Source organism: Anas platyrhynchos, chromosome 3, assembly GCF_047663525.1.
Source record: "Anas platyrhynchos isolate ZD024472 breed Pekin duck chromosome 3, IASCAAS_PekinDuck_T2T, whole genome shotgun sequence".
Taxonomy (NCBI): Eukaryota; Metazoa; Chordata; class Aves; order Anseriformes; family Anatidae; genus Anas; species Anas platyrhynchos.
The window spans coordinates 50505109-50532816 of NC_092589.1; the positions used below are offsets into that span (position 1 = coordinate 50505109).

The 27708-nt window shown below is 39.1% G+C and overlaps 1 protein-coding gene across 1 annotated transcript in view; it reads right to left on the bottom strand.

Annotated features, from left to right (window-relative positions):
- The window catches only part of IGF2R (insulin like growth factor 2 receptor), a 53603-nt gene that overhangs the window by 12144 nt on the left and 13751 nt on the right, over nucleotides 1-27708 (bottom strand). The window contains exons 6-36 of the mRNA XM_027453313.3: nucleotides 26679-26799; nucleotides 25625-25739; nucleotides 23989-24151; nucleotides 23642-23822; nucleotides 22766-22869; nucleotides 22209-22373; nucleotides 21746-21886; nucleotides 21266-21412; nucleotides 20240-20371; nucleotides 19648-19795; nucleotides 18213-18390; nucleotides 17519-17634; nucleotides 16958-17120; nucleotides 16148-16327; nucleotides 15157-15258; nucleotides 14450-14551; nucleotides 13635-13809; nucleotides 12654-12821; nucleotides 11978-12121; nucleotides 10962-11140; nucleotides 10550-10637; nucleotides 8896-9102; nucleotides 8387-8517; nucleotides 7572-7669; nucleotides 6955-7091; nucleotides 6168-6358; nucleotides 5413-5539; nucleotides 4929-5051; nucleotides 3803-4065; nucleotides 1924-2136; nucleotides 845-994 (exon numbers count right to left, since the gene is read on the bottom strand). Coding sequence (XP_027309114.3) covers nucleotides 845-994; nucleotides 1924-2136; nucleotides 3803-4065; nucleotides 4929-5051; nucleotides 5413-5539; nucleotides 6168-6358; nucleotides 6955-7091; nucleotides 7572-7669; nucleotides 8387-8517; nucleotides 8896-9102; nucleotides 10550-10637; nucleotides 10962-11140; nucleotides 11978-12121; nucleotides 12654-12821; nucleotides 13635-13809; nucleotides 14450-14551; nucleotides 15157-15258; nucleotides 16148-16327; nucleotides 16958-17120; nucleotides 17519-17634; nucleotides 18213-18390; nucleotides 19648-19795; nucleotides 20240-20371; nucleotides 21266-21412; nucleotides 21746-21886; nucleotides 22209-22373; nucleotides 22766-22869; nucleotides 23642-23822; nucleotides 23989-24151; nucleotides 25625-25739; nucleotides 26679-26799 — 4652 coding nt within the window. The remainder of the gene's footprint in view (nucleotides 1-844; nucleotides 995-1923; nucleotides 2137-3802; nucleotides 4066-4928; nucleotides 5052-5412; nucleotides 5540-6167; nucleotides 6359-6954; nucleotides 7092-7571; nucleotides 7670-8386; nucleotides 8518-8895; nucleotides 9103-10549; nucleotides 10638-10961; nucleotides 11141-11977; nucleotides 12122-12653; nucleotides 12822-13634; nucleotides 13810-14449; nucleotides 14552-15156; nucleotides 15259-16147; nucleotides 16328-16957; nucleotides 17121-17518; nucleotides 17635-18212; nucleotides 18391-19647; nucleotides 19796-20239; nucleotides 20372-21265; nucleotides 21413-21745; nucleotides 21887-22208; nucleotides 22374-22765; nucleotides 22870-23641; nucleotides 23823-23988; nucleotides 24152-25624; nucleotides 25740-26678; nucleotides 26800-27708) is intronic.

The following is a 27708-nucleotide window of genomic DNA, read 5'->3' on the forward strand; positions in this document are numbered from 1 at the left end:
AGTTTTCTTATTATAATTAGGATCAAGATTTTGATGTTCACCTTGGTTGCAAGCAGGAAAAGAAGTGTGAAGCTTTTGTTTCTCCACATCAGAAAACATTAAGAAAATTAACAAAGTTGAGGTATGGACGGAATGCTGGTTCCTTTATCATCCTATTTTAAAGGAAAGTAGTAGTGTGGCTTGTGTAGTAGTCAGAGCCACCTAGGATTTCAGTTCATCTCCTATCTTGATGGAAAATTGATGGGATGGAAAACAGTTCCACTAAGTATCTTTAACAAGATCTGGTGTGTCACATATACCCAGTGCTTCTTTGCTGTTTTCATAAAGTATTCAAAAAATTCAGGGAATGTTAAATTCATAGCACCATGCAGCTTCAATTGTTCGGGTGTCAATGAAAAACACAGCATCTGAATGCAAGTTTAAGTTGTAACTACTTCTGTAATCATATACATCACAGGTAAAGTATTTCATAATAGTTTTACAAAAAGCTACACTGGTTCTTGTTTTAGCTTATGGTACAAGTTCAATCTTTTGGACCCAGACAAAGTACAATACAACATTAAGCTTAATGCCAACAATAAGTTATCAGTACATTACTTCAGTGGAATCTGATCCTTGAAACCATCACAACTTGATACTTTCAAGCCTAAAGTTCACGCTCTATGAAATTTTGCCTAGTTTAGAACACAAATGCTAAGCATATTCCTTCCTCAACTATATGAAACAAGACCATCCTTACATGCTGGAAACAAACAATTGATTTAGCTCTAAGCAGAGTTAATACTTGTTACTCCCCACTTCTCATTGCACTCCAATATCAACATTAATTTAATAGATGTCTTACCAGACCAGTTCCTTGGCTGCAATGAAATACAATGAGAGAAGTATAGTTCAATTTGTTGTTTATCTGACAAGGAGTAGTGCTGGTGTAAGTGATGTAAACCTCATTTACTGCCTCTTTTAGCTTTGGAGGTTCAGTAACACGACCAATATCCTACACAAGCAAAAACATTGTAAGACAAAAGTAACAAATCTAGATTTCAGATCAACTCAGATTTAGATTAGTTCAGAGATTCATCTGTTTAGCTGACATAGGAGCGCAATTCCTATGCACTTTTGAAAACTTCATTCTTTACTTAAAGAACAGTTAACTAGATTTCAATCCTAACAAAGCAAGTTGCACAGTTCAAAACACCCTTTAGCTAAGCTTGACAAAAGCCATAAAAGCCAGGAAGATTCTGCATCTTAAGGGTGGATTCTTTTTTAAAAATCATTGTGCCAAAAATGCCAACATTTGAAAATTGTGTAGTATTAGCAAAGAGTAAGTTCCCCAGATCAGTGTGGAAGTTCATGAAAAACCATCACAACTTTTTTTGCAAGCTATAGAAGATGCACATAAGGCCTTAGATATAAGAGCCTCCAAAAAGTCTCTTGAGGACATATAACACTGACAAGTTGCCCAATATCCTGTCACAGTCTTGTTAAGACTGTGCAGCTGTCAAGTTCTTAGAAATACTGAACATGTTTCAGAGCATGCTAAGACACATCCTCCTTCATATTGCAAACAGGCTATCATAGAATCAACTGCACTATTTCTGCACCACTGAATAGCAGACTAAGAGACATTCTGCTTCCCAGCGTCAGTGCTTGGCATGCAGCTATACACAGAAATTCTCTGTAGTAGTTGTTCATACGCATCAGGGCATGGAATCTCTCTACACCCAAAAAATCATTGGAGCTCAGAATAAGTAAACACTTTCATAGAAAAGCAAAGAAAGGGAATTTTATAGAGTATTTTAATTCTGCAGCCCATTTATTTATCCCATTGCCAAGCCTATTGCTCAAATCAGGTCTCTAGTCAGGGATACTGTTATAAACTAGCAAGGAAATGCATGTTCCCATGATTTCGGGCATAATACTTACTATTGGTGGTCCACTAACAGGAACCATACAAACAGCTGCTCCAGGTGGACAATTAACATCTTTGATAGGATTGAGAGGCTCACAAATATTGATGTAGAAGTCTGGAGAAACTTCTGTTACATCTTCATCGACAAACGCCTCATAATACCCAGTGCGATGTATCAAAGGGGACAAGTCAATAACAGAACTGCCATTCAATACTGAGCACCTCACCTATGAGAAAGCATATTTTATTTTTTATTCTTTTGTTTAACTTATTGATAATCATCCTCTCCTTCACAGAGAGAAATGTAGCTACGTTCAAAAGTTCGAAGTTTTATTGAAGTAAGGCAGCATTTATGACGACTTCTGCTTAGTTATAGATACTAAGTGCCTACAAGCTACATATGAAAAAAGTCAAGCTCTTAAATATTTCTGGAATGAGTCCATATGAAAATAACATCAGAACAAAGCTCTGGAATGCAGCCTCCAACATACAGTCACTACAGTGATCAGTGGATCCTACACTTCCTTCCTATTCAATGTTGTGGGGAAGATGAGGACCACTTCCAATAAAAAGCTGGGTTGTAACAACGTAAAGTTACTGCACTGCAACCTCGTGGCTTGAGCACTGCTTGAAACGGGGTCTGAGGAAACTTTTTACATGCATAAGCTCACTGACACTTGAAATCTGGGGAGTCTATTCATGTTCAACATACTGGTAGTTTTGTTAGGTTCTGTTTTTATTTCATTTCAGTAGAGACCATTATTGCTACCTAGCCATTGCCACTCTGAAACAAACTAGGGTCACTATGGATACACTGAAAAGTGATCAGAAACACAAGTGATAACTGATCAACGTTCATAGTTTAGAAAACAATGGTTTCTATGTTTGTTTTTTTTTTTAATCTGAGCATGTATTGTACATACTACTGGAGAGGAAACCAGAGCTGTGTGCTGCACAACTCCTATAAAAGACTGGAAGTGGGTACATGACATTTTCCTTCAGTGAAAAGAGCCAGAAAAGCATTTCTCTAAATGATGGTGAGACCTATAATAAAACTGAGGTGGTCACGGGAGGCAGAAACAACTTGTCAGAGAATGATGGTCACACCATGAAGTATTCAAAGTAACAAGAAGGATTAAACATTCATAAGATGTAACTTTCAGGTGTTAAAGAGACCTTAATTCACCCTCTGGCTCAGGGAACAAAACCATTCAACCTTCTATTCTTATTACTGGCTTTCATTCTGTGCACCTGTTACCAGCAACAGTTTAGCTAAAACTAGCTATAGTAAGAATAGCTCAAGGTATTGTCTGGAACACCAGTTCATTCAGAGTTGACCAAATCAAGTTATCACAACTTGTGTTACAAAGCAAAGGCAGATCCTCTGTTCAGTGTTTATCAGATAGCTTGAGAAAAAATCTCTCACAACTCTGTTTCTCACAATTGTCATTGCACTTAACAGAACTGATCAGACTCGCCTAACCTTTAGTCCCTTGCACAGACGACGACTAGCCCCAGGCACAGCAATGCCATCCATCCTCAACTCAGCCTGATTTATTGGCCTGTTCTGTTGGAGAATCTTAACTATTACTTCCTAAGAAGCTGCCTATGGCTTTCTTCAGCTGTACAGAAAAGCAGCTAAGTATATTCCAGAGAGGTTGATCTAAAGTGTTAAAGTTTTAACGTACTCACCATGTTAACAAGTTTGCCAAGTACTGTTCTTCGCTGCTGAACATACCAATAAAAAGTCTTTCAGAATTTCTACATGAAATTCACTTCTGGACTAGAGGAAGAGATTTATCTCTCAAGGGATTTAAAGCATACACTATTATGCATAACCTCCCCCCAGAAATTTAGTCCCACAGACGTGTTCTGTGTGGAAGTAATTCTTACCTCTTCCTCACAAGCCAAGGACGTATGCCAAGAGAAGTAACTAGTGCACGTCTGCTCATCAAAAGACAGAAAAACAGGCTGGCTGTCATCTCCAGCATCAGACTTGCACACAAAGCTAAAATAGCTTTTATGCTTCAGTTGAGGGTCTGCAGGGCAAGGATCTCCACCTTCATAAACAAGCTTCAACACTTGATCTTCATAAGTTAAAGTTTTACTTAATTTTCCAGCATTAATTGGTTTTGGACCACCAGTGATGCAGACAGCTACAGTAAAAAAGTGAACAAAGCAGATGAAGTCTGATGCAACTGCCTTTCAAACCTGTACTGCACCTCTACCTTACTTATCAGCAGGTAGCTTAAGATTCTAGCCTTACTCTAATTTCCATAGGAAAGGCTTTTTCACATTATCTGGAGTTACTATTAAACTGAGCTGCACTGAAACAAACTAAATACTGGTTTTATTAACTTATTAACCAGTAGAATGTAGTATAGCTACATACTTTTGAGCATAGCTTTTGATTACTTCTCTGAAAATCCAAGATATTTACCCAAAAATATCACCTTGACTATACATAATTTCATTAAGGTGCCTGCCTGTAAGAATCCTAAAATACAAGTTAAACTGCTAGTGGTATTTCAGAAGCACCCAAAAAACAGAAAGCTAGAAAGAGGGCTGGCAAGATTTTGAAGCATGGACACAAGGCTGAATGGAGATGCATTATGTCAACGCAGCAATCGCCACACAGCAGTCAGTGCTCTCAGTTCATTCTAGCTGAAAGCTAATATTCTCTTTCTTTTCACAACAGCCAAGACATTTAGCATCAGCATCTACAGTCTTGCCCTCATCACCAAAACGATACCCATCCATACAAACACAAGGGCACAGTCTGGAAGTAAACCCATTTAAGGTTTAAAATGGAATTTGATAGAACCACATTTGATTTCTTAGAACAGTTTCTGTATCTCTTCCTAAGCAATTCAGATACAATTGTTCTCTTCAGTCCTTCCACGTTTCCAGTAAAACTTGCCACTTGCAATTTACCACAAACCTGGGCATAAGTAGTCGTTTTTTTTTCCAGGTACACAGTAGTCAGCAAATACAGGAACAACAGGGATGAAAGGCTTACCAGCTCCATTAGCACATGAACTTTTAGCTTCAGCACAAACATTCAGCTCAATTCTTCTGTTATGTGAATCACTGATTATATAACCAGACTCTCGCTTCAGTGATGTCAAATCAAAGAGGTGACCTATAGGGAAAACAGGGTGTAATTTAATCCATTTGCAGGTTCAAAGTTACAACATTTCTTTGTATTAAAAGCTTTTAGCAACTTTCTTTAGTTGGAGGGTCAACTAGCACCTACTTGCCCGCTAGCTTAGAAGACAGTTACAATTCATACCAAAAATTGGAAGCAAAACTAGTTTCAGAACAGATATATAGCAAACTTTCTACAGATCTTTGCCAAAGAACATTGTAGTACAAGATATTTCTACCCACCACCAGTAAGCTTGTTAGTCACTACCCTTTTCTAATAAATCCCTTGAGAACAAACAGTAATGCTGCTTCCAGAATTCTTTTCCACCTACAAAGTTTTTGGGCTTTCTCCTTACCTGTAGCAGGATTTGTTACCCGGCAGTCATTTTGCACATTGCTTTTAAGAGGACACGCAGCAGCAGTGAACCATAAGAAGCTATATTCACAGTCTTCAATGGCCATTATAAGTTCTGGTTTTGACTCCTAAACACAAAACACTAACAGTTAACTTGTAATTCAAGTGATATTGTAAGATTTCATGCCACAGGCTTATTCCTGAAGCCTCTAGCTGAGCTCGTGTCAAATACCAGTCCTAAGAATTAACCCATTCTGGAGCAGTGAATAAACCCAAGACTACAGTATTTAACCGTTAACTATCTCATATACACAGGACAGTCCAAAATCATTACCTGTAGCAATAAAACTGAGGAGAGTAGAGCTAAAGGCAGTCTAGCCACACAACAGAAAATCCAAAACACTACAATGAAATGCCTCAAGTGAGTATTTAATGGCTAGGCACACGGAGGTGCAACCAAGCACTGGCTACTGGCACTGCCCTATGTTTCCTACCCCACAATATGCTCACCTTCAACGTACAGACAACTTGAAGGTATTATAGATGATAAAAACTGTTAGACTGTACAAAATGATCTCTTAAGAACTGTTCATCACCTAAAGGTCGAGTACTACTTCATAGTCTACTCATAGGGCTCCCTCCCAACCAGCTGCAGAAGACTAGGGAATAGTTAAGAACTGTCCCACCATCCTTCACACAGATGCAGTGGTACTAAGTCATGGAAATGCAAAGCCCTGCCAGGAGAAGCCCACTTACTATTCTGCTTTCGTCACATTTGAGGCGCAATATTGTTGTTTTCTTGCGAATTTTATCTGGGCACTGATCCCCATTAATGTATTTCAGAACAGAAATGCCATTTTCCCACCGGGGTCCATCAGCCACTTCTCCAAGGCTTACACATTTTGCATCCTCCACAATGGAGGCAGCAGCATCAGAAGGACAGGAACCTGTACAGATGAATACGCTGCATTATTACTCCAGAAGTTGCTAAGGCTGGCTTGCCTAGAATAAAACTCCATTTTTAGTTATGTCATGGCTGTTCTACCTCTAAACAAATGCCTAATCATACTCACAACCACCCACCTTCTCCCCAGTCACAAGTAGCAGCAGCCACCTCACTTCACGCAGGAAAGCAGTGGCAGCTAGCACTGGGGAAGCAGACTTCTACTCATAGTGAAAGGCTAGAGCCTGATGCTTGGTCTTCCACTCCACCATGTGGAACTAGGCTCAGAAGATGCCACAGAAAAAGTCTTAAATTAACAACCTACTCCAGACTATTTTAATCTCCAGGAGCTATAGAAGACTTTGTGTAAGAACAGAAGAGCTGAAGTGCTGAAAAGATCAAGATATGACCTGCAAGCAGATCTCATGGACCAAATGTGGAAATAAATCCCAAAAACTAGCCTTCCCTCTCACACCACAGCAACACCACTGTCTCCACATAATGTGCTTTTATGATCTTTTACTCTGAAGAGCCAGCAGTACTGTCCTACCATTTGCCTCCTCTATCTGTAGCTAGAATATATTTTTATTTAGCTCTTACGTGCAGCACCGTATGGTACTAGGGACTTGCAGACATTAATATAGTATTTCTGTGTAGATGCAGATAAAGCAATTGCCTCCCAATTCTCTCTATGCCGTGTCAGAGATGAAAAGTCATAGAAGTTTCCTTCATCATCCCTGTAACATAAAGAATTCAAATTTAGCATTTAAAAAAAGTAATTTCAGTAACTTCAAAATTGTCATTTACAATAAGCTTCATCTTAATAATTCTACAATCAGAGCCTCTTGCTAGAAAAGAACTCTGCTCCGGACTCATTGGTCCCCAAAAGCTTCAAATTCAGTACAGAGATATCACTGCATCAGCAACTGGCTGCGTACATAGCCTACAGCCAATGCAAGAGTATTTCTGTCTTCATTGGAGCACACAAGTTTAATGCATGGCAAGCACAAATGCAGGGTTGCAGCAGGTTGTTCCATCTTAGGGCCGAAATTTACCCTGACTCCACGTGTTAAGGACAATTGCCTGTGAGTTTTATTTGACCGCACTTATCAAGTATTACTACAATAACTAAAGAGACAGTATTGCAGAGTTACAGTAAGGCTGTACTCATTTCTGCCATCACACAGCCCCATCTTACATTTGTGGAATCAACTTACTTGTAGGAACACTCAGTGGATTTAACAGGTGGGCAGGCATACTGTGTATGCCATTCAAACATGTAGGTGCAATCTGGAGTTTCCTTCAAAAATACAGGCTGAAAGAAAAAAAAAAAGGAGTTTACTTTCTCCAATTTAAATATAGAAACTACCAAAAGGTCTCAGTCAGCTTCAAAAAGGTCCAGCAACTTGTATTAGCACAGTACCTTAGAGACATACTGTGCCTCTGATCTGAACAGTATGGCCTGAAAAGCTCAAAGCACGGCTTCTCTCAAACCCAAGTTTATCTACATACACACTTGATTAAAGAGCAACTGTTAGGAGCTACTGCCATCTTCCGTGACATGAGGAAGGAAAAGAGCCAAAGGTAAACCCTAAGCACCATTCTTTGTGAACAGGAAGGTGAGCACAAGAACAGTGAGAACTATTAAAAATTGCAAGTAACCAAGTAACTTTGGTCTGGCCATATACTACATGATTTTCTACAGATTCATTATCCTATATTTTATTTCTCACTAAGGGACTGCTTTTATTTCTGTTCAAGTTTCCCAGCCTCTCAAAGGGCTTTGCTAGTAGCAGGCATCTCCTAAATGAACAGCATATTCTAACTTTCCTGGGGCATAAGGAAGATACCTTTCATAAATAGGATTGTTTTTAAACCTCTTGGGAGCTTTATGTCTCCTGTATAACCTACAAGTGATTTAAGTAGTCCCTGAAGGAAGCTAATTCATGTTCTTCACCTTACCCTGCCACACATTAAGATGACAGCAACTCTGGAAGACAGTATATGCACAGGAATTGGTTTTGCAACTAACCTCTGATGTAGTCTTGTCACAATAGAATAATATGGCAGTTGATCGTTCATATATTTTATGACATTTTTCTCCACTAGTGTAATTAATCATTATTAAACCATTTTTGAAAGTCAGTTTCTCTGTAAGCAGGCCTAAAAGCGAAGAGTTGAGAAAATTAAACAGTTAATCCAGTAAATACACATTATTTCAGTCATGCATGTGACAACCAGGTTACACAGCAATAACAGGCACAATAAAATAAGCATTGATATAAAGACCTAGGACTTCCTCTAAAACACGACTTAGTTATTTAGTGAATACTGTTTGTGTGGTAGCGTTGAGCTCACTCCCAGTTGCATGACAAGATAACTATAGACATAAGATTTTATTTGCACATGAAGTATAAATGGTAGGGTACTTTATCTCATAAAACTTGAGATTAACCAGGGTATAACAAAACATACTATGTGATAAATTAATAGCTCTTGCTACTCTTTCCACTTTAAGTTCCTTCTGATCAAGTGCCATACCTGCTACTTTTCTGAAAGTACTGTCCATCTTCTTTACTTGACACGATGACACGCCCCGAGCCCCTGGTTTGCAGCTTTCTGTTATTTCTCCGCAAACTCTGAAGTAGTAGTCATACTCCTCTGTACTCACTTTTATGTCTTTATTGGAAAGTGGCTTTAAATTATAAACATGACCATACCTTGGATCTTTCACCTGGCAATTCTCTCCTTTAAAGGAAAGAGAAGAATTAAAATACAATCTTGTATCTGTGAGCCATACCAAATACATTTAGACAGCTAAGGCCTCCTGGCACAACTAAGGCCACAAAAGCTAAGTAGCTGGCACTCCATGGGAATGACACTAGAGAACCATTTAAATCCAGCTAATCAGGTTGTCTTGAGAAGTCACTAAGACCTAGAACAATAAAACTAATGCACAAATACAATTTATATATAAAAAAATAACAAAGACATAAGAGCTACACTGTACTTCAAAAATTACATCAGCCTGGCCTGACAGGCTCTTCCCTTCAGCAAGGCTGAAGGTTAAGGACAGAACCAGAGACACTAGAAGTCCAGCACTTGCTTGATTATCTGGAAAGAACAGTGAGGTCACATGGCTGAAGCAAAAGTTGTCCTAGATGTCCGTCTTCCATCTTCCTGTAACAGTTACCAAGTCTGCAGAGTTAGGTTATAACTGATATAGGAATCATTGCCTAGAGCTTAAAGCCACACAGAGTCAACAGAGAAAAGGTTTGAGAATCATCTGGTTTCATGGGTTTAATCAGCTGAGAAGCACCTGTAACATTACTGCTGATTAAGCCCCCAGGTTTGAAGTGACACTTGGCTTTGAAAATTTTAAAAAGATCAGATCATATCACATGATTACTGTGCTTTCCTCAATCCCCTAAAAAGCTGATACCAAGATGAATGACAAGGAAGAGGGAACTGATACAAAACCACAACTCTCGTCAACAGCATGCTGCACTGTACTTGTGTGCTACAGAGCAGCAGCTTGATAAGCATTCTTCTTGTAGCCTTGTACCACATGAGATGACTGACAGTGTCAACTACGTTGAGTACAGATGCAACAGATACTTTACAGGAAGTCTGATATTTCAGAAGGTATTATCTACATTCACAAGGTCTTATCTACAAGCTGCAAAACAAAGCTCTTAAGGGCAGAGAAGATACCTGCACACTCAGTTTCCTACCAACTGAATGTAAGAACTAGAGCCTGCGATTCCTTCTTGCATGTCCTGAAGTCAACTGTAAACTGATACTCTCCCCTCTGGTGTCTCCACCATTGCCTAGTGAGAGTCAAGTTCACAATACAATTTCTAGTTTTTGGTGGGGAACAAGAAAACATTTGACAGGCACAGGATCAACCACATTTCAATGAAATCTAACACTTACCAATATTTGCAAGACTAACAAGTTTCACTGTGATTTAACAAGGTAGCACCATGATTTGACCAGAAAGTATTTTTCCTGTTAGATTGGGAATCTTTGCTGGACTAAGTCTCTGAATATATTCGATATATTCAACAACAAGCCAGCCTCGACAAGCCAGCATCTTTTACAGAAAGACTTGTAGGGCAAGAAAACAAATGTAGCTCCAATAGGTATTCACTTCTTGTGCACATTTGATACTTGAAAGCTTAACTACACATACCTTCTGCTTTGTGAACAGGGCAGGCTGCCAAGGTTCTCCAAACAAATACAAACTCACAGTCGTTTTCTTGCTCAAACACTGGTGAACCCTACAAGAAAAAAGCCATGTGAAGGAGATCTACTAGAAACTACATTGCAAGTCCCAAAACGTACATGAAGAATCCGTTTTCAACGGGGTTGCACAGTCTAAGGTCTCTTACCAAATTTCTGTACCTATTTTGATCAAAGCTGCCTGCAATACAGTTCACTGTTGCGTTCAAAGGGCTCAGGAAAGCAGTTGAAAGACAAGTGAAATGCCTACATACAAGATACTGTCGTTCTAACTGAATCAGTCTATTCCAAAAGAAGAGAAACTGTTTATGGTGTAAGTCAAGGCTCTTAAATCTGTAATAGCTACTAGCACAGAAAATTACCATTGTCTGATCGCACTGAAAGATTATACGTGTAGAATAACGTTGCTTATCTCTGCACGTATCACCATTCAAGTAAATAATGCTTAGTGACCCATCAGTAGCAGCCTGTGGATTTATCTGAATGACTCCAAGGTTCTTGCTTGTATCAGCGTATTTCACACAGGATCCTATGGCTCCACCTACAGGAAAACACCAGAAAAACATATTTTAGTTCAAAGCTTTGTCAACAAGTTATCTTTATTGTAAGACAACATAATGAAATAACTTGAAGAGAGCTTTGAGCGTTCAGCACAGTTCAAACTCCTGAAGCACAACACAGCAGACACATTTTCATAAGTGGGGAGACACTGTGTGCCTAGAGGCTTTGAGGAAGAGAACAAGTCACAGTTCTACATTCTCTGAAATCTTTAAAACTGTATTAATCTGTCCTTATGGACTCAGAAGGCTAGAGCAACATGTTTAAATCATACTGTCTAGAAAGGCAGTACGACACGCATGGCATAAGCTTCTCATTCAGATTTCATTCAGTTAAGAAGCATCAACATTTAACTTGCCTTTTAAAAAAAAAGTCCAGATACTTGTTAATACTCCCCCACAACAGCTTTCCCCAAGTGCTTTTCCACACATCTCAACACAAGAGTCCTGATTAGCATTAAGACTGCTCTCAGTTTGAGAATATCTGCAATACTTCATCATCTTAGACATTGGAACAGGCTGTCCAGGGAGGTGGTGGAATCACCATCCCTGGGAGTGTTCAAGGAAAGGTTGGACCTGGTGCTTAGGGACATGGTTTAGGGGGATGACATTGGTCGTAGAGGTACAGTTGGACTAGATGATCTTGGAGATCTTTTCCAATTTTAATGATTCTATGATTATACCCCTGTGAGGTATGTGAAGTTCAGCAACTAAACAGGCAGGATTGAAGAAATTGTATTAAAGTAACAAGGGTTATCATTCTGCATGCAAGGTCTGGCACCAGAAATCAGAACTTAAGAACTGCTTGCCATTTGGCTTACCAGGGCATCCAGGCACAGAGGGCAAAGGTTTGCAAACATTCAAGAAAAATGTTCGTTTCTTCGCATTCTTGGAAGTATCTATAGCAACCCACGGTTCACTCTCTTTGCTCAAGTCACTTAAGTCATATTCATTACCAGCAGCATCTGGAAGAGATGTGGTACATACAGTAAACTGAAAGACCTGCTAGACAGTTGCAGTATAGTACCAGGTTTCAAATGATATGTTTCACTGATGAACGCACATAATTCAAGGTATTTTTCAGAATCACATTAGACATCCACTGAGACAAGATACTGTTCGCATAGAGATAGAGCTATACAAGATTAAAACCCAATTCTCTTGATAATCGGTTTAGCTACCACAAGCAATTATTCCACAATTCACAGGTGGATTTTTCTACAAGCAATACAAATTTAACCTGATTTCTTCAGAGTTAGACTGAAGTGGCATTTACTTTCCATATTAGCTTTTCATCTGTTTTTATAAGTTAAACCTGCTTTAAACAACTCATTTCCTCTCCCTCTCTACAACATATCTGAAGACCTCAGGCCTCAAACTTCTTCAGACCAGGCATCCTTAAGTTATCCCAAAGCCCTTCTCCATAGAAGCTTGTGGTGTTCAGTTAATCCTTCCAAGAGTTGTTGAACAAAGCCCACCTGAATCCCAGGTACTTACCTGTAACCTGACAATCTACAGGAGCAGGAGCACAGGCCAGAGCTGTGTGAAACTCAAAGAAAGTATCATGGATGTTCAGTACGCTGTTTATCTCTTCACGCACAAACTTAAGCTCTCCAGGATATGAATCATTACAAATGAAAGTCACAGTGAAAGTGTCTGATGTCCCTGTAAAACAGAGTTATCTGCTGCTGGTTTACTCAAGAATATTTAAGTTGAAGTTCAAGCTAACACTCGACTTTAACATTTTCTAACCACTTCTTCTGTTTAGGCAAACACTACATTGTGTTTATGTGCTTCTTGAATATTAAAAGTGTAAGCCTTCTTTAGAGACCTGTGCTAAAGTGCTTAGCAGTCTCAAGCAACTTTCCAAATGGGAGACAGATAGCATTACCACATTTCAAAGAGCAGAATTACATTCACTTAAGTGTGCTACCCATGTCTGACATATGAGAAGAAACAAAAACCCACAAGACATCAAATCAGTTATACCAGCAACCCCTACATTGCATCACACAAAAGGTGGGGTTTTATTTAGGTTGTGTAATAACTTGAAAACAAGTATTGATACTTTTTGAGTAGCACACATTAAGTTGTTTAGTTTTCTTTTCCACAGCCCATGATTACAATTAAGTGGAGAGGAGTATTTGTCTTCATTGTATCCTACAGTAATCAGAAAGGTAGAAGCTCTAGCAGTGAAATACACAATGGCTCAATCACTTGTTTTGGTATGTGTTATACAATGAAAAATCATCATGGCTATGAAAATGAGAAAATATGAGATATCACCACAACAATTTGTACAGACAACCAACACAACTGAACCATTATCATTTTCATGATTTGATTTCTTCCTAGTTTTAATATGAACTAGCCTGTTTAAGTGATTAACATCAAACAGGTGGTTTTACAACATGAACAGACAGGGAATGAGGACCATTTACAGAACATTAATACATTGTCACAACTTCCTGAACTCACCTGATACCACACGAAGAGGACCTCTGTAGGTAAGAGTTAGAACTCCCTCACCAGACAGATAAAGAGTTTTGTCCAATTCCACCATCCTCACTGATGTCAGATTTTCTGCTTCACATCCAGCAGCTTGTTTTCCATTGATTTCACCACAATCTGGCATGGGCCCACAAATGTTTAGCTAGAAGTTTTAAAAACATGAGTGTACACAGAGTTAACCACATCAGAAAAATTAGACCTATTTACTCATTTACGTATAAGTGAGTTTTACTTGTTAAAGCCTGATTTCAAACATCACAAGATGTCTTTCACTTCCACACTGCAAGACAACCAACTACACAGGAACAGCAACTACACAGTCCACAAGTTCTCCCCACTGGAAGTACAGGATGTAGTTTAACAACCAAAAAACAACAACTATGGTACTATCTGTAGATAGCCTAGAACTAATGAGATAGGCAAGCCAAATTAAGAGCACTGATATGGATAGATTAAGTCCATTTCTAGGCTTTCACCATCCATTTTTGACACTAGCAGATAATCTCATAATTATACAACGAAGTCCATAATTAGTCTATACATAGCCTTGTGGTGCCACTACAATGAGACTGATTTTTAGCTTTGCTATATAACATCTATACTTTTAAGACTATTTGAAATGATGAAGCAAGTTACCTTTTATTTTTTTCTCAAGCACAATACTTTTTTGTCAAATCTAATGTCATAAAATACTGTACAAGAACTCCATTTCACTAATCTTGACCAGAAGAAATACAACAGCAATATCCATAAGCAACAGGTTGTACAGTCAGAATTCTTACCAAGAATTTTTTCCCAATTCCTGTTGCCATATAGCCTTTTCCTGAAGCTAATGGTTGCAGATTGAATAAAAAGCCACTGTTTGGATCTCGCACAGAGCAGGTCTGCAAGAGAAAAATTACAACATTATTCTCTCACTCTGCATTTCTGGTGTTTAAGTTCTACTTCTAGCTTGCTTAAAGAGTCGAAGTAGAAATTTACATATATACCTATCCTGTCTAGGAAGCAGGAACTTAATTTGGACAACCAGAGTACAGCTCTGGCAGTAGCAACACTTCAATTCTTTTGCACAGTTGTCCACTGACAGTCATATCAAGATATTGAAGCGTAGTTCAACAGGTGTCATCTACCAGGTTAGCTAAGAGCAAAGAAATTTTAATTGAAGGATACTTCTACTCTAATGTGACCACTTTAAGACCTGTGAACAAGAAGCAATTGAGTAGCCCAGTGTAAAGAAGTGAGCCTCATTTGATGATCTGTACACAAACAAGAACAACAGAAGTCCTTATGTATACATTCAACTTCACTAGCAAACTCATAAGGGAATGAAACATCCAATGCCATAGCAAGCCATTCTTCCTTGAGTGCACACTGTACCACTTTGGCCAAAAGTTACATACTTCACAAACACATCAAGACGACAGACACATCACATGCCAGAAAAATAGCACGTGAAGACCACGAACACATTTGTCTCACGATTTCTCACCTGAGAATCATCTTTTGTTTCCTTAATTGGACAAGCAGCTTCAGTTTCCCATAAGAACGTGATTACACATTCCTGAATAGATATAAACCGTGGGCTGCTACTCTGGAAACAGATAGCAGAGAAAAGACCAGAATCAAGGCAAATGTAATGGCCAACACCTTCCCATGTTTGAGATTCTGCTTTAAAATTGCAATGTTCTAAAAGATTCTACTACAAAAGCACAGAATTCCCAACCCAATTTCCTCACTCCTTTTTATTTTTGAAAGTCAGGAGAACTGAGTCTGATATACAAATATTCAAATGCAGTTCAAAACTGAACCCAGACACATATCACACCTTTCTTCAGTCTAAGTTTTGGAGAGTTTGGGGTATAAGGTACAGTACACTAAAAAAAAAATGAAGTACCACAAAACACTGTCAGCTGAGGGAACTGCAATAGTAATTACTCAATTCATTTCAGTGCTTTCAGGCAAAAACAAAACAGTTTGTAACTGCATCACGTCCCAGATTTTTACCATATGTCTTGGGGAGACGAGCAAGTGAGGGGAATAAGACTTGCAGATTCACAAGCTATCATGAAAAAGTTTAGGCAAGCTTCAGTGGTTCCCCCCCAGTCTAAAATTTGGCAAAAGTTTTACAGAATTAAGAATGCATCTAGAATCAAGCTACAGAGATGCAAAACCTCAGCCTGAAGATGCACTTTACAATGTTCTTCCTCTTAAGGGGATCTGCAATATCTGCATGTGTAACTCCTCATGCACTTTTTCATGCTAATTAAACTAGCCTGAAGCATCAATTTCCACTAGGGTTATTAGTTGTTAGTTATCTCTTTCTTATGATAAAATACTGAATCTCATATACACGTTTCTCTGGCATCTAATTTAAAATAGAGATATAAAAACAAAGTTAAGACCCCAAGAAGTCTGTTATCATTAAATGCTTGATGGAAAGCCTCCTATGATAGAACAACTGAATGATCATTTGTCCTTACCAGAGTGCCCCTGGAACAGACAAAGTGGATGGTGGTGGTATAAGTTGTCATCTTTCCATCAGCATTGATGCACACAGAGCCATTTGAATAGGTTAGAAGAATGTGACCAGGTCTTTCAACTACTAATTCTTTGCTGGCAACACCAAGATTGCTAATAGAGGTGGCTTCATAGTAAGAATCCTAGAAATACAGAAAACTGTCAGCAACTTCAAATTCAAGTGCACCGTTACAGAAATGCCCAACAAGATGGTACCTACCACAATAACCTTATATACAGAAGATTACCTTGAGTTTTGAATGCGACTGAGAGGTCTAGAGATCCCTCCATATTTCTCCCCTATTCTATATTTAAGATACACATTTAAGCACCAGGAAGTTTTACTTTATATTAAGGTGCCTAGAGTGCCTCAGAAATCATCCCCATCGCACCAGCTACACAGCTCAGGAGTTTAGGGAGGCCTACACCTCATATGCAATAACTACAATTTAATTTGTGCAGCTCTTTAAAACAGTATGTAGAAGGCTCCAGTCATTCTTAGAGCACGCCTTACTTATCTGTCATGCTTAGGAAAGTTTAAAAAAACACTAGCAGAAGTTGAGAGTGAGAACCTTGTAAAAATTAAAGCTTTGGTGTTTCAAGAGGCTGGTAGAAGTCTGCCATACTGCAGTGACTATGCCAGTACTAAGGATGCACAGGATACCATTGTATGCTGCACAAAGGGGCCAAAACTGACGTGCTCATCTTGTACTCCCCTTTAACTCAATCACTTGGGCAAATCAGCTCTGAGCTGGGACAAAAACACTACTCACATGATCGTGTCGATATTCCATCTGACACACAGATGCTCGTCGGTCACATCCTGGAACAGCAAGCAGTGGTCGACAGACATTTATGTAGTACTTTTTGCGCTCACTTGGTCTTGAATTATCCATGGCATACCAGTTTCCACCTCTCTTCTCCGATTTTGCTAAACTGAGTGAGGAAAAAGTTCATGCTGGGATTCACATGTTATTTGTATATTCCCTCTAGCTTTAAGTTTCAAGAAAGAAACTGCAAGGCATTTCAGTTTGCATTTCATGTAACTTTTTCCCCTCATTTTTAAGTGTCACAAAAAATTACTCCGAGGAAAGTAGAAAACAGTCAAAGCAAGTTAAGTAAAGCCAACCCAAAAAGTCAACTTACACCTCAGGAGGTGTCAATATACCAGATTGAAATATCTCCGTTTCAAGATACTTGCATTTAAGACTGTCAGAAGAGATGACTTTTCTAGTGCATTTTATGCATGAAACCAGTGTCATCCAGAGTTATACAATCAGCTAGAACACTGAACTAAAATAGCCAAGTTCACACAAAAGACTGCGTTACTTTACCTCGACAAGTCATATTGATCCATGGTGTTGGGATCAGTCACAATACATTCCAAGGGCAGTTCAGGACAGGCATATTCTGTGTACCACCTGAAGTTGTAGGTATTTTTATCTTCTACCTAAAAAAACAGCAGAATAGGTCAAGGGAGGCTTTCATACAGACTACTATGTAAAGCAACACTACTCCTTTGTATGTTAGGTTTATTTCCCCCTGTGTCTTGGGATGCACTTTCTCAGACTGATTAGTACAGGTCAGTCCATTTTCACATTGATCTTGCCATTATTTCCCTGCTGTAACACCAAAAGCACTTGCAAAAACAACCATAGCAACATAACTACTGTTGGCTGTGTTACAGGGCACAGTCCTAGCACTTCAGATCTCTGGCCAAGAAACATGGCTTTTTTTCCCCCACGATTTGAAATACAAAAGCATCAAAAGCACGAGTAATTATATGGCCCAGAAACTAGAGAATAGAAAATAGTGAGGTGAGAACCTTGATGCAGGCCAACAGTTTACTGTTCAGTAGGCAAGATGAGTACAGGCTGATACACCAAGAAAAATACCTGTTTTGTTGAGCAGTCTGCTTTATAGATATGGTTATTTTCATCCACAAATCTCTGCTGTACCAGCCTAGCAGTGATTACCTGCACGTTTTACAGATGCAGAGAGTTCCCTTCTTCATATGTAACTTCTTACCTGATATTCAGGCTGACCTACTCCAGCCTGACGGTCACACAGGAAAGTTATGAGAGTAGATCGCTGTGTTTTCTTCTCGTCATTATATGCTGTACCATTTTTGTAGGTCAGCTGAATCAGACCATCGTAATATGAAAGTTTGGAATTAGGCAGACCAAGACTCCAAAACTGCTTCTTACTAGAAAAGAAAAACAGGCTCTGAGACTGTGCAGAATTCAGATGTAGTTATCTTACAGAAAAGTCAACCAAACAGTAGGCACACAGGTATGTTTATAGAATACTCTGTATTAAGACAAAAGGATTCATCAAGATTGAGTAGACAAGTTCAAAAACTAAAGATGAAAACGACTGCCAAAAACAAACAAACCAAGAACAGGTGTCCTTCTTTGGGAAGCTAATGAAGTTATACCTTACTTAGGTACATAGAATACTAATGCTCCATTCTCTAGAACAGTGACAGAAAAGAATGGGCTTCAAACTGCAGACACCCGAACACCAAGCTCATGCTGGTTTCATGCAACCACATGAGGATGGCAAAGATCTAGGATTCCACAACAAGAAGTCTTCTCACTTAATAAAACTGCCTTTATATGCTCTTAGCTCAGGATCAGCTTTGGTCTAGGAGAGTTTCTTTACTCTGACTTCATGTCAGACTAGCTCTGTCAGACCTAGTCTAACCACCTTCCCCCACACAGGTGCAGCAAACCCTCCTTAACTGGAGAATACCCCAGGACCAAGCAAAGTCAAGTACAATTGCATGTGAGTGCACTACACCACATCTCTAGCAATAGGCTGACCTGGAATCTGAAGTGTTGCACAGATACTACACCTTAGATGTGGCTGGTAGAAGATGGAACAATGCTGCTTACAGAGTAGTTGTGCACATTGGGACTGTGCCTGCATTTTTACTGACGGAAACGTGCTGCAACACCCAAGTTCTGGGCTCTGCCTCACATAAGGCAGCTGCTACTCAGCCTTAGGACCTTGGCTAACCTAGGCAGTAGTTCTTCTTTACAGCGAACACTCTTCAAACCCAGCTGACTTCAATTCAAAGTGCAAGTTGGCTTAATACAGCTGGAGCAGTCAATACACAGCTTAAAACCCCTCTGGGAACACTCACAGAAAAAATATCCTGAACTGAATGGGGCCCACAAGGATCATCAAGTCCAACTGGCTGCACACATGACCACCCAAAAAAAATCATACCATATGTCTGAAGGCTGAGCAATGGACACTCTCAAAAGCTAATTGCAGGCAAGATCACATACACTTCACTTGAAATAGTTGGCAGCATAATTACTACACTGACACTTATTTTACATGCAAGTTATCTGAATCTACTGCAGGTAGTAATTACTTTACATGCAAATTGGTCACTGTTAGATAACATCACACAACAGGAGATCTATTACAAGCAACAGAACTAGCAACTTACCTTTGTGTTACTTGGCATGCTGCTGATTGTGTGTGACACAATTCGACTGGCACACTGCCACAGATATTTATGTAGAACAAATATTGTGAAGTATTAACTAAGTAGTACCCGTTTTTCTTGTCCAGTTGTGATAAATCAAAAGAGAAGCCTAACAGGGAAGGAATAAAATTTCATTCAGCTTAACATTCAGTCACAGTTTTTCCCGTCATCTCTCAAATTTTGATTCTACCAGCCATACGGCTAGTTATTATACAGACACATTCCCCTAAACGTATCTCCCCTTCCATGTAATTGTTCCAGAAACATGGAAATTCAGACAGTGGAAGCATGTGCTTTCTTATAGATGAATTTACTACAGTCAAGTACAAGTTACACCTACTTCCCCACGCACACACTAGTAAGAGCATTAAGCTCAGACTGGTCTCATTTTAACATGTGCATATACTTCAAAACTCTGTGCTCCAGTGTTTTAGATGCTTAGACTTACAACAAGTTCGCTTTGATTTTGCACAGAAAGAGGACTTAATGCTCAATGCCATGGCAGAAGTCCTATCCTTGAAGGCCCTTCAGTTTGGCCAACATAAACACATACCTGCCTGAGCATCAGAGACTTGACAGTTATCTCCTTCAGTTTTAGACAGGACACACGCAGCAGCAGTATACCAGTCAAAAGCATATGAACATTCACCTTCAGACATCAAGATTGGAGCGCTTTCTAGATCACCTGGTATTGAAAGAGCAACATGTTAAACAACACTCAGTACAGTCAGGCTGCCAAAATTATTACCCTAAGCCTACAAACACCGACTTCTCCCCAAAAGGGGACCAGAAGTAATGAAGTACCTCTCCTGTGAAAATAAGGACCACAATCAACAATTCCTTACACTAGTTCTTTGCATCCTTCTCCCCAGGTTTAGCCAAGAGGTGAGGATGTACTGCTCAGTCTGCTCCCAAGAACTCTCTCACACTCCAAAAAAGTTTCTTTTGATATGCAAGCTGGGAGCTTGGCTATAAAGCAACAGGTTTATCAGAACTAGTGCATGACCTGATCTGAACAGTCAGCACGCAAAGGATTTAGCTTCCTCAGGCTGAGGTGCAAAAATCCAAGATTACTATTTCCCGGGAAGAAGTTATACTAGTGGGCTATTATAGGGAGATGAAAATTAACAGCTTCTGCCAGTGTTCCTGCTTACTGTAAAATGCAAGCAGTTTAGAGAAAACTTATTGAAAAAGGTTAACGTAAATGAATACATGTATGGTTCAGAACCAGTCTTTTCTATCAAGACAATCTAGAGGTAGAAAGTGCTTTCTAGAACTTGAAAGTATTCACAGAGCTTTAGTCACTTAAACTTACCTTCACCTTGTTTGAAAATCTCAGCTCAAGAGATTATTAAATGGTCTTGAATATTCAAAGAACACTTTTATAAAACATGAACAGAGATAGATACCTGCAGTTAAATTGCTATCATCCTAGCAAACAATAGTCCTTCAACTTTTGCATACAAGAAAATGAAAAACAAAGACAAATACTAAGATTTAGCACTCACGTCTGGGAATATGAAGTGATCTCCATTTTTTAACTGGATTAAAAAAAAAAAAAAGGTTTGGATATTCTTACCTGGTCTGCATATAAGAGTGATGACAGTTTTGATTTTTTTGTTAACACCACAGCTGTCTCCATTTGAATAGATAAGTTGAATATTTTCTCCAACCTTTTTAGGCGAAGAAACAAATGTTCCAAGATTCCTGCTCTTGTTTTGTTTATCTGCAAGGAGAGCAAAGGCATCACTTTTTTCCCCTAGAAAGTTTACTCTATGAAGAGAATATTAACTAGCCAAATGGAAAGTCATAAGAAAGCATGACATTACAAGTTGGTTTTCAACCTTCCCTAGACCGTTCTACACGCCATGGAGGAAAGTGTAATACCATTCAGCTGTTAGGAAAGTATACTGGTATCACGTCTTTTGAGGTCTTTAGCAGCACATGGGAATTATGCTCCTAACTTCCATTTCCTCAAGTAACAGAAGGCATCCAGTGCAGACCTTTTGCATTTACAAAGGAAGAAACACCAAGCCTTCAGAGATTTAAAAAGACTCACCTACAGAGCAAATAGCAGCAGTATCTGGGCAGAGGGAAGCTCCTCCTTTCTTCAGCACTTTATGGCAGATGTTGATGTAATAATGTTTCCTTCCTGCCTCTGAAAGGCTACTGTCAACAGCTTCCCAGTTCTGGGCTGAATCTGAAATACAGACAGTCACTAAGAACAAGTCAGCTAGCTTAATCATTCCAGCCTCTCAATTCCAAAACACCGTTCATCACAGAAAAACAGAGTCCCTTAAGACGACAATAACCAAGACAGTCACAGATACAGCTACTTTCCTAATGCGATTATTTCTTTTGAGAGGATGGAACTGGGTGCCAGTACCCCAGAAAAATACCAAGGAAAGTGACAGCCAAATTGTGTTCTGCTAAGGAATTGCAATGACATTAGAAATGGCACGTAAATTCAGAACAGAAGTTTCAGAACAAAAGTAACTGAAAGTGAGCTTTCACTGCCATACCTGAACTGCGGATCAGAGGTGACAAATCATAGTGTTTTCTCTTATCAGAAACTCTGCAAAGGAGATCTTCTCTTTCTTTAACACATGCGTATTTTGTATCCCAAGTGAAAAAATAGGTGCAGTCCACTTCGCCAGTAAACACTGGAGTCCCTCTACCATCATTACCTTAATATTGAAGATGAATACACAGAGATAAGGTTTCCAGTAGGAAGAGAAAAAAAGCAAGAGATATTTGAGAACTCAATGCAGTGAGCAAGGAAGACAGAAAAACCACAAGTCCTGTGCAGCAAAAGAATTTATTTTGTTGTTAAACTGTTGACTAAGAAGAATAGGTATTTTCATGCCTCAATACTCTTTATCACCAGTGCTAATTTAACATATCAGTGCTACTATGGTGTACAAAACGATCCTGCAAGCTACAGAAATTAGTGCTTACTCTAGCAATATTTATTTCTTGTGTTAAATGTGGCTCAAAGCATGCATTCCTTTGAGCATAAGGTCTACCAGCAAGCACAGAAGTCAAACTCTAAGCAGTCACCACAGCTGATTATACTCACCTGCAGTTTCATTGCACTCAAAGTTTATGACTGTCATTCTCTCAAAGCCGGAACTACATGCATCCCCATTCGGATAAATTAAAGTGAGATCCCCATCAGAATATCTGAGTGAAAAGTCAGTTTTAGATAGAAATGTGATCAGGCAATAACGCAGTGTTCTCCTCATAACAGAAGCCATATTTTATTCTACTTTTTTTTTTTTTTTTAACTTAATCATCTCACTCAAGAGGGAAGACAGATGCTTGTTCAACATTAATACTGATATTTCTACTGCAACAAAGGCTTCCAGCCTCAGTGGAACATTTCTTCATATTACTTTATTTCATGGCTATTTTTGCAGGTGGAAGAAGCCATAGCCCCTGGACGACTGCTCTTACATGTCTGCCATATGCATACATACAGAATGAAAGATCGTACCTAAGCGAAGAACCTCTTCGCTATTGTCCCAGTATGGGAATCCTCAGATTCTTAAACACACACTAATTCCTGAACTCAAGTAATCTTGAGTATGATTAATACGTGATTAATTCTTGCAAATGAGCTAAAGCTAAAACATCCAGCCCTGATGCCACACTGCATGCAAAACTCAAGAAGGGCAAGATGCAGTACAGCAGTCTGCAGTTCCGACAAAGTTGGTGAAAGTTTCCTTCCTGTGTAGGCATTGGCCCCTACCAATCCCATTTGCTCCTGTTTGCTAATGCCATCTTGGCATACTGTTACTGTTTTCCTACACAACACCAAGCACGAATGCTTGCATTTTGTATCCAATATTGCTTACAAGACAAATAAGGGCGTCAAAGTAGGAAACAAAGAACAATCATCATTCAGGTAACTTAGCACAGCTAAAGAGCCTGGAAATATTTTTAATATACATACCTTAGGGTCTGGTTCTCAAATCTTCCTGCCACTTTTTGTTGATTATTCAAAAATTTTACTTGGCAAGATGAAATGTATCCCGTGCTGTCCTTGCAGTTACCTGCACTAGTTTTCCCGCATACATTCAAGTAATAGTAATACTCATCTTTGTCATCTTTGGCTAAATACGGTGTGACATAATCTGAATAAACAAAAAAAAGTGTTATAGCAGAACAGACAAAGTCTACCAAAATCTACTTGTCAGGTATGACCCAAATATCTAGATAGGGTATTATTCCCAGTCTCCAAATATGGAAACAAAACTGATTAGTAGCACCACAGACTCAAAAGAAAAATAGTGAGCTTACCTGGAAGTTGAGTAAGTGGTCTCAAGTCAATGGAGATATCATGTTGCTCATTAGTCAGAATACAGCTCTTACTCTCCAGGTAATCCCTGTGACAGGCATACTCAGTAACCCACTCAATTTCATACCGGCAATTTGTTTTTGCAGTGAGTCTGGGACCTGCACTCTGATACAGAAGTAATCAGGATTAAAATTACAAGTGTAGAGATGTACTTGAAATGGAATCCCTCAATTAATGGTGTCACATTTGTTTCAGGTGAGTAATGAGCAGCTTCACCTGTAATAAATTGCTTATGATCTGCAAACACCATCTCTGGCTATTCAGGTATTGACTATAGAATAAAACAGCTCTTACTGATTATGTGCCAAACTACTAGAAGTCTAAAAAGAAGTAAAGCATCAGCCATTAGCAGAGGATTAGAAGTAAAGTACATTTAAAAAAGCGTTTTTTATTTTACGTGTTGGCAAAAGAACATGGAGGTCAAATTGCTGAGCACAGCTTGGATTGGATTGTGTTTGCCTCTGGGGATTCCTCAAAAATGGGAACAGATGAAGTATTATCTGAAGGCAAAGCAGCCTCATAGCACTGGACATTTTAGCAACTTTAACTTCCCTCAGTCCAAATCAGGATAAGAGGCAGTATTTGACAATTCTTTAGCCAACACTTTCATTGGATGCTTTTTTCTGTAGAGAAATATTTTTGCACCTCTTGAAGAGGAACATTTAGAAGCTCACTGATTGACGTAACTAAAACAGGCAGATACACAGGTAAATATCATGGAAGTTACAGGCACAGTTAACATTACCAATACCATTCATGCTATGTGTGTGCATAGTTATGCTGATGTATTACAAAGTGACATCAGAGGACACCCCATGTCACCCAGTCATGAGAATGATGTATGGTACCCATCTAGGTCATAGGAGGGACAAAACATTAAATCAAACTTAGCCTGACAAGAGTTCCTCCTTTGCCAGCCCGCAGCCAAAAGCGTTGCAACATAAAGCAGTAGAGCACTAGCAATATCCACACTGATCCAATTTAAGGAATGCAGGTTACTGAAATTACCTGGCATCACAAGCAGTAATTACCACACTGCATTGAAGTTCACTCAAACAGTGTCCCACAAAAATTGATTTGCTGCTTAACAGTACAAACTTTAAGGTTAAAGGAGTTAGCCTGCTTAGTAAGTGACAAACTTTTGCCAAGCAGTGACACTTGTATTTTTTTTTTTCCCTGAGGAAGGCCAGAATAAGAAACAAGTAACAGAAAACTATAAGCATGCCCAAGCCTGACTGGTGAAAAAACCTTCATCAACCAAAGAAGAGCTCTGTGCCAAGGACTAACACTGTTCTAAGAGTCCCATTCAGACAAAAATGTTTAACCTACAAAAGGATAACTAAATTCACCAAAATAACGGAAAAATATAACCCTGGGAAAATTTTATTCAAGCCCTTGTTTTAAGTTTTAGAATACAGTTTTTTGAATAGTATTTACTTTGAATATGCCTCACTCTTGACAAGCCACAAAACAGCAGAATTTTTCTGTTCACTTTAGTTATCAATTAAAATGAAAGGTAATGCACACAGAAGTTAGAAGACCAACCATTTAACATACACACTAGAACAGCAAAGTTACCTGTTCTCCTCTCTTTGATGGGCAAACAAAAGTGATTGTCACTGCTGGATTATGGCCTAGGCAGAAGTCTGGCTTTTCATCATCAGTGTATAGTCTCTCATAACTCAGTACCAGCCTAGAAAGAAAAAAGAAGCTGAAAATACACTTCAGACACGAGACATTGCACAGAAGCATACTGCTGGAGAGACACCTCTCTTTTACAGGATACAAAGTAGTCCCATTCCTGGAAGTCGCTGTTTATGGATGCCTTTATTCCTTTCATTTTACAGTTTTCTAAATAACTCTTAAAGACAGGAGTCAGAATCTTGAAGGTTGGAAAAGACCTCCAAGATCATCTGGTCCAACCACCACCCTACCACCAATGTCACCCACCAAACCATGTCCCTAAGCACCACGTCCAACCTTAAACACCCCCAGGCACGGTGACTCCACCACCTCCCTGGGCAACCCGTCCCAGTGCCTGACTGCTCCTTCTGAGCATAAAAAAAAAAAAGCAGTAAACAGAACAGAGAGCATCAAGGAAACAGTTTCTCCTAGCCCCCGCTCTTCTGCCACCACCAGAAACAATAAACCTCGCACTGCCTATCTGTTTCTTGTATTAAGAACCCATTCATACAAAACTACAGAAGGGCAACATCTGGCCCTATTCTCAATTTAAAGCACTCCTGGGCAGTAGAGTGAGCCAAACAAAGTGAGTCAAAACACAGAGCCAACACATTTACCCTTCAAGCCCTGAAACGTTAGACAGATGGAATTAAAAATCATTCTTTTGCTTGGAGGCAGAGAATACTAATTAACCCTGGCTTCCAAGAAATTTGCAATTTTGTAAAGAGCCTCTGACAAGGAAGAAAATTTGCTGTGCTATGGCAGTACAATGGGATGTCTGCAAAAAGACTCTACCCTCCCACTATTCGAAAAAATAATCTCTGCCAATGCTTCAAAGTTGAACTCATGCTGATGGCAACACAGGTCTTCTAGAAGAAAATAAGACTACTTCACCCAGTCTAGATGACTGAGAAGCATTCATGGAAGTACCACCAGAAATATGAAGTACCTGTCTTGGTCATGACGCTTCAGCTGTTCCTTTGGACGGCCAACATCATATGCATGACCTTCGTGTATCAAGCAAGCCGCACTGCCAGCAGGGCAGTTACTGGCCTCTCCACCTGAGTTTCCTGTTAAAGAACATAGAAAACAAAATTCAATTTTTAAGCCCAGCTCTGCACGGAGTACTTCATGATTTCATCTGTGGACTTACTTGCTATACATTGCTTCACCCTTTTTTTTTTTTAAATATCTTTAAAATGGGTAACAAAGAATGTGTAACTGACAAGACAAAACCTGAAGTACTTATGTACAAGGAGAAGCTCATGCTGTCCCATTTTTTCCTTGCTCAAATTAGTTTCTGGTAGCTAGTACAGCAGTTGGATATATATATATGGCTCAAGAATTTCTAGAAGTATTTTGACTAGTTTTTCCCCCCACGACAGTGAAACAGTACCAAGGGACAGAAAGCCCTAACTGTCAGGAAAGGGCTTTTTCCTCCTTTGATTCTTATCTTATCCAAAGCTGTCAGCAAAAAGCTTCAGACTAATCGTTCTTCTGGATTTGTTTTTAAAAGAACAGACCTGCCACTGTAATTAGAAGTTCTAGTTTACTTGTCCACTAAACACGGGCATACAAGAAATAACTGCACAGCTTAAAAAAAAAAAAATCAGTGCAAGAGTACAAGTAAGCATTTTCAATAAGATTCAAATAAGTGATTTTGCTATTTTAATTCCTTATCTATATGGCTGGCTCCCAACTGACATGACATTGATAGTTATGCACCATTACTTATCAAAGCACCTAAACACACTTTCAAATTCATTTTGGGATAGACTTGTAACAAAGCAACAGCCTGAATGGGAGCCCAAAGCAAGCAATAAATTCAGAGCACAAATGAATGTATTCAGAGTTTATTAAAATTTAACATTTATTAAAACACGTGCTATGAACTATCTTGGTCCTATTTGGCAGTAACATGAACAGCTAAAAGACTTGATTGAGTGGAAGAGCTTAAGTAAACTTCTCTAGCAGTCCTT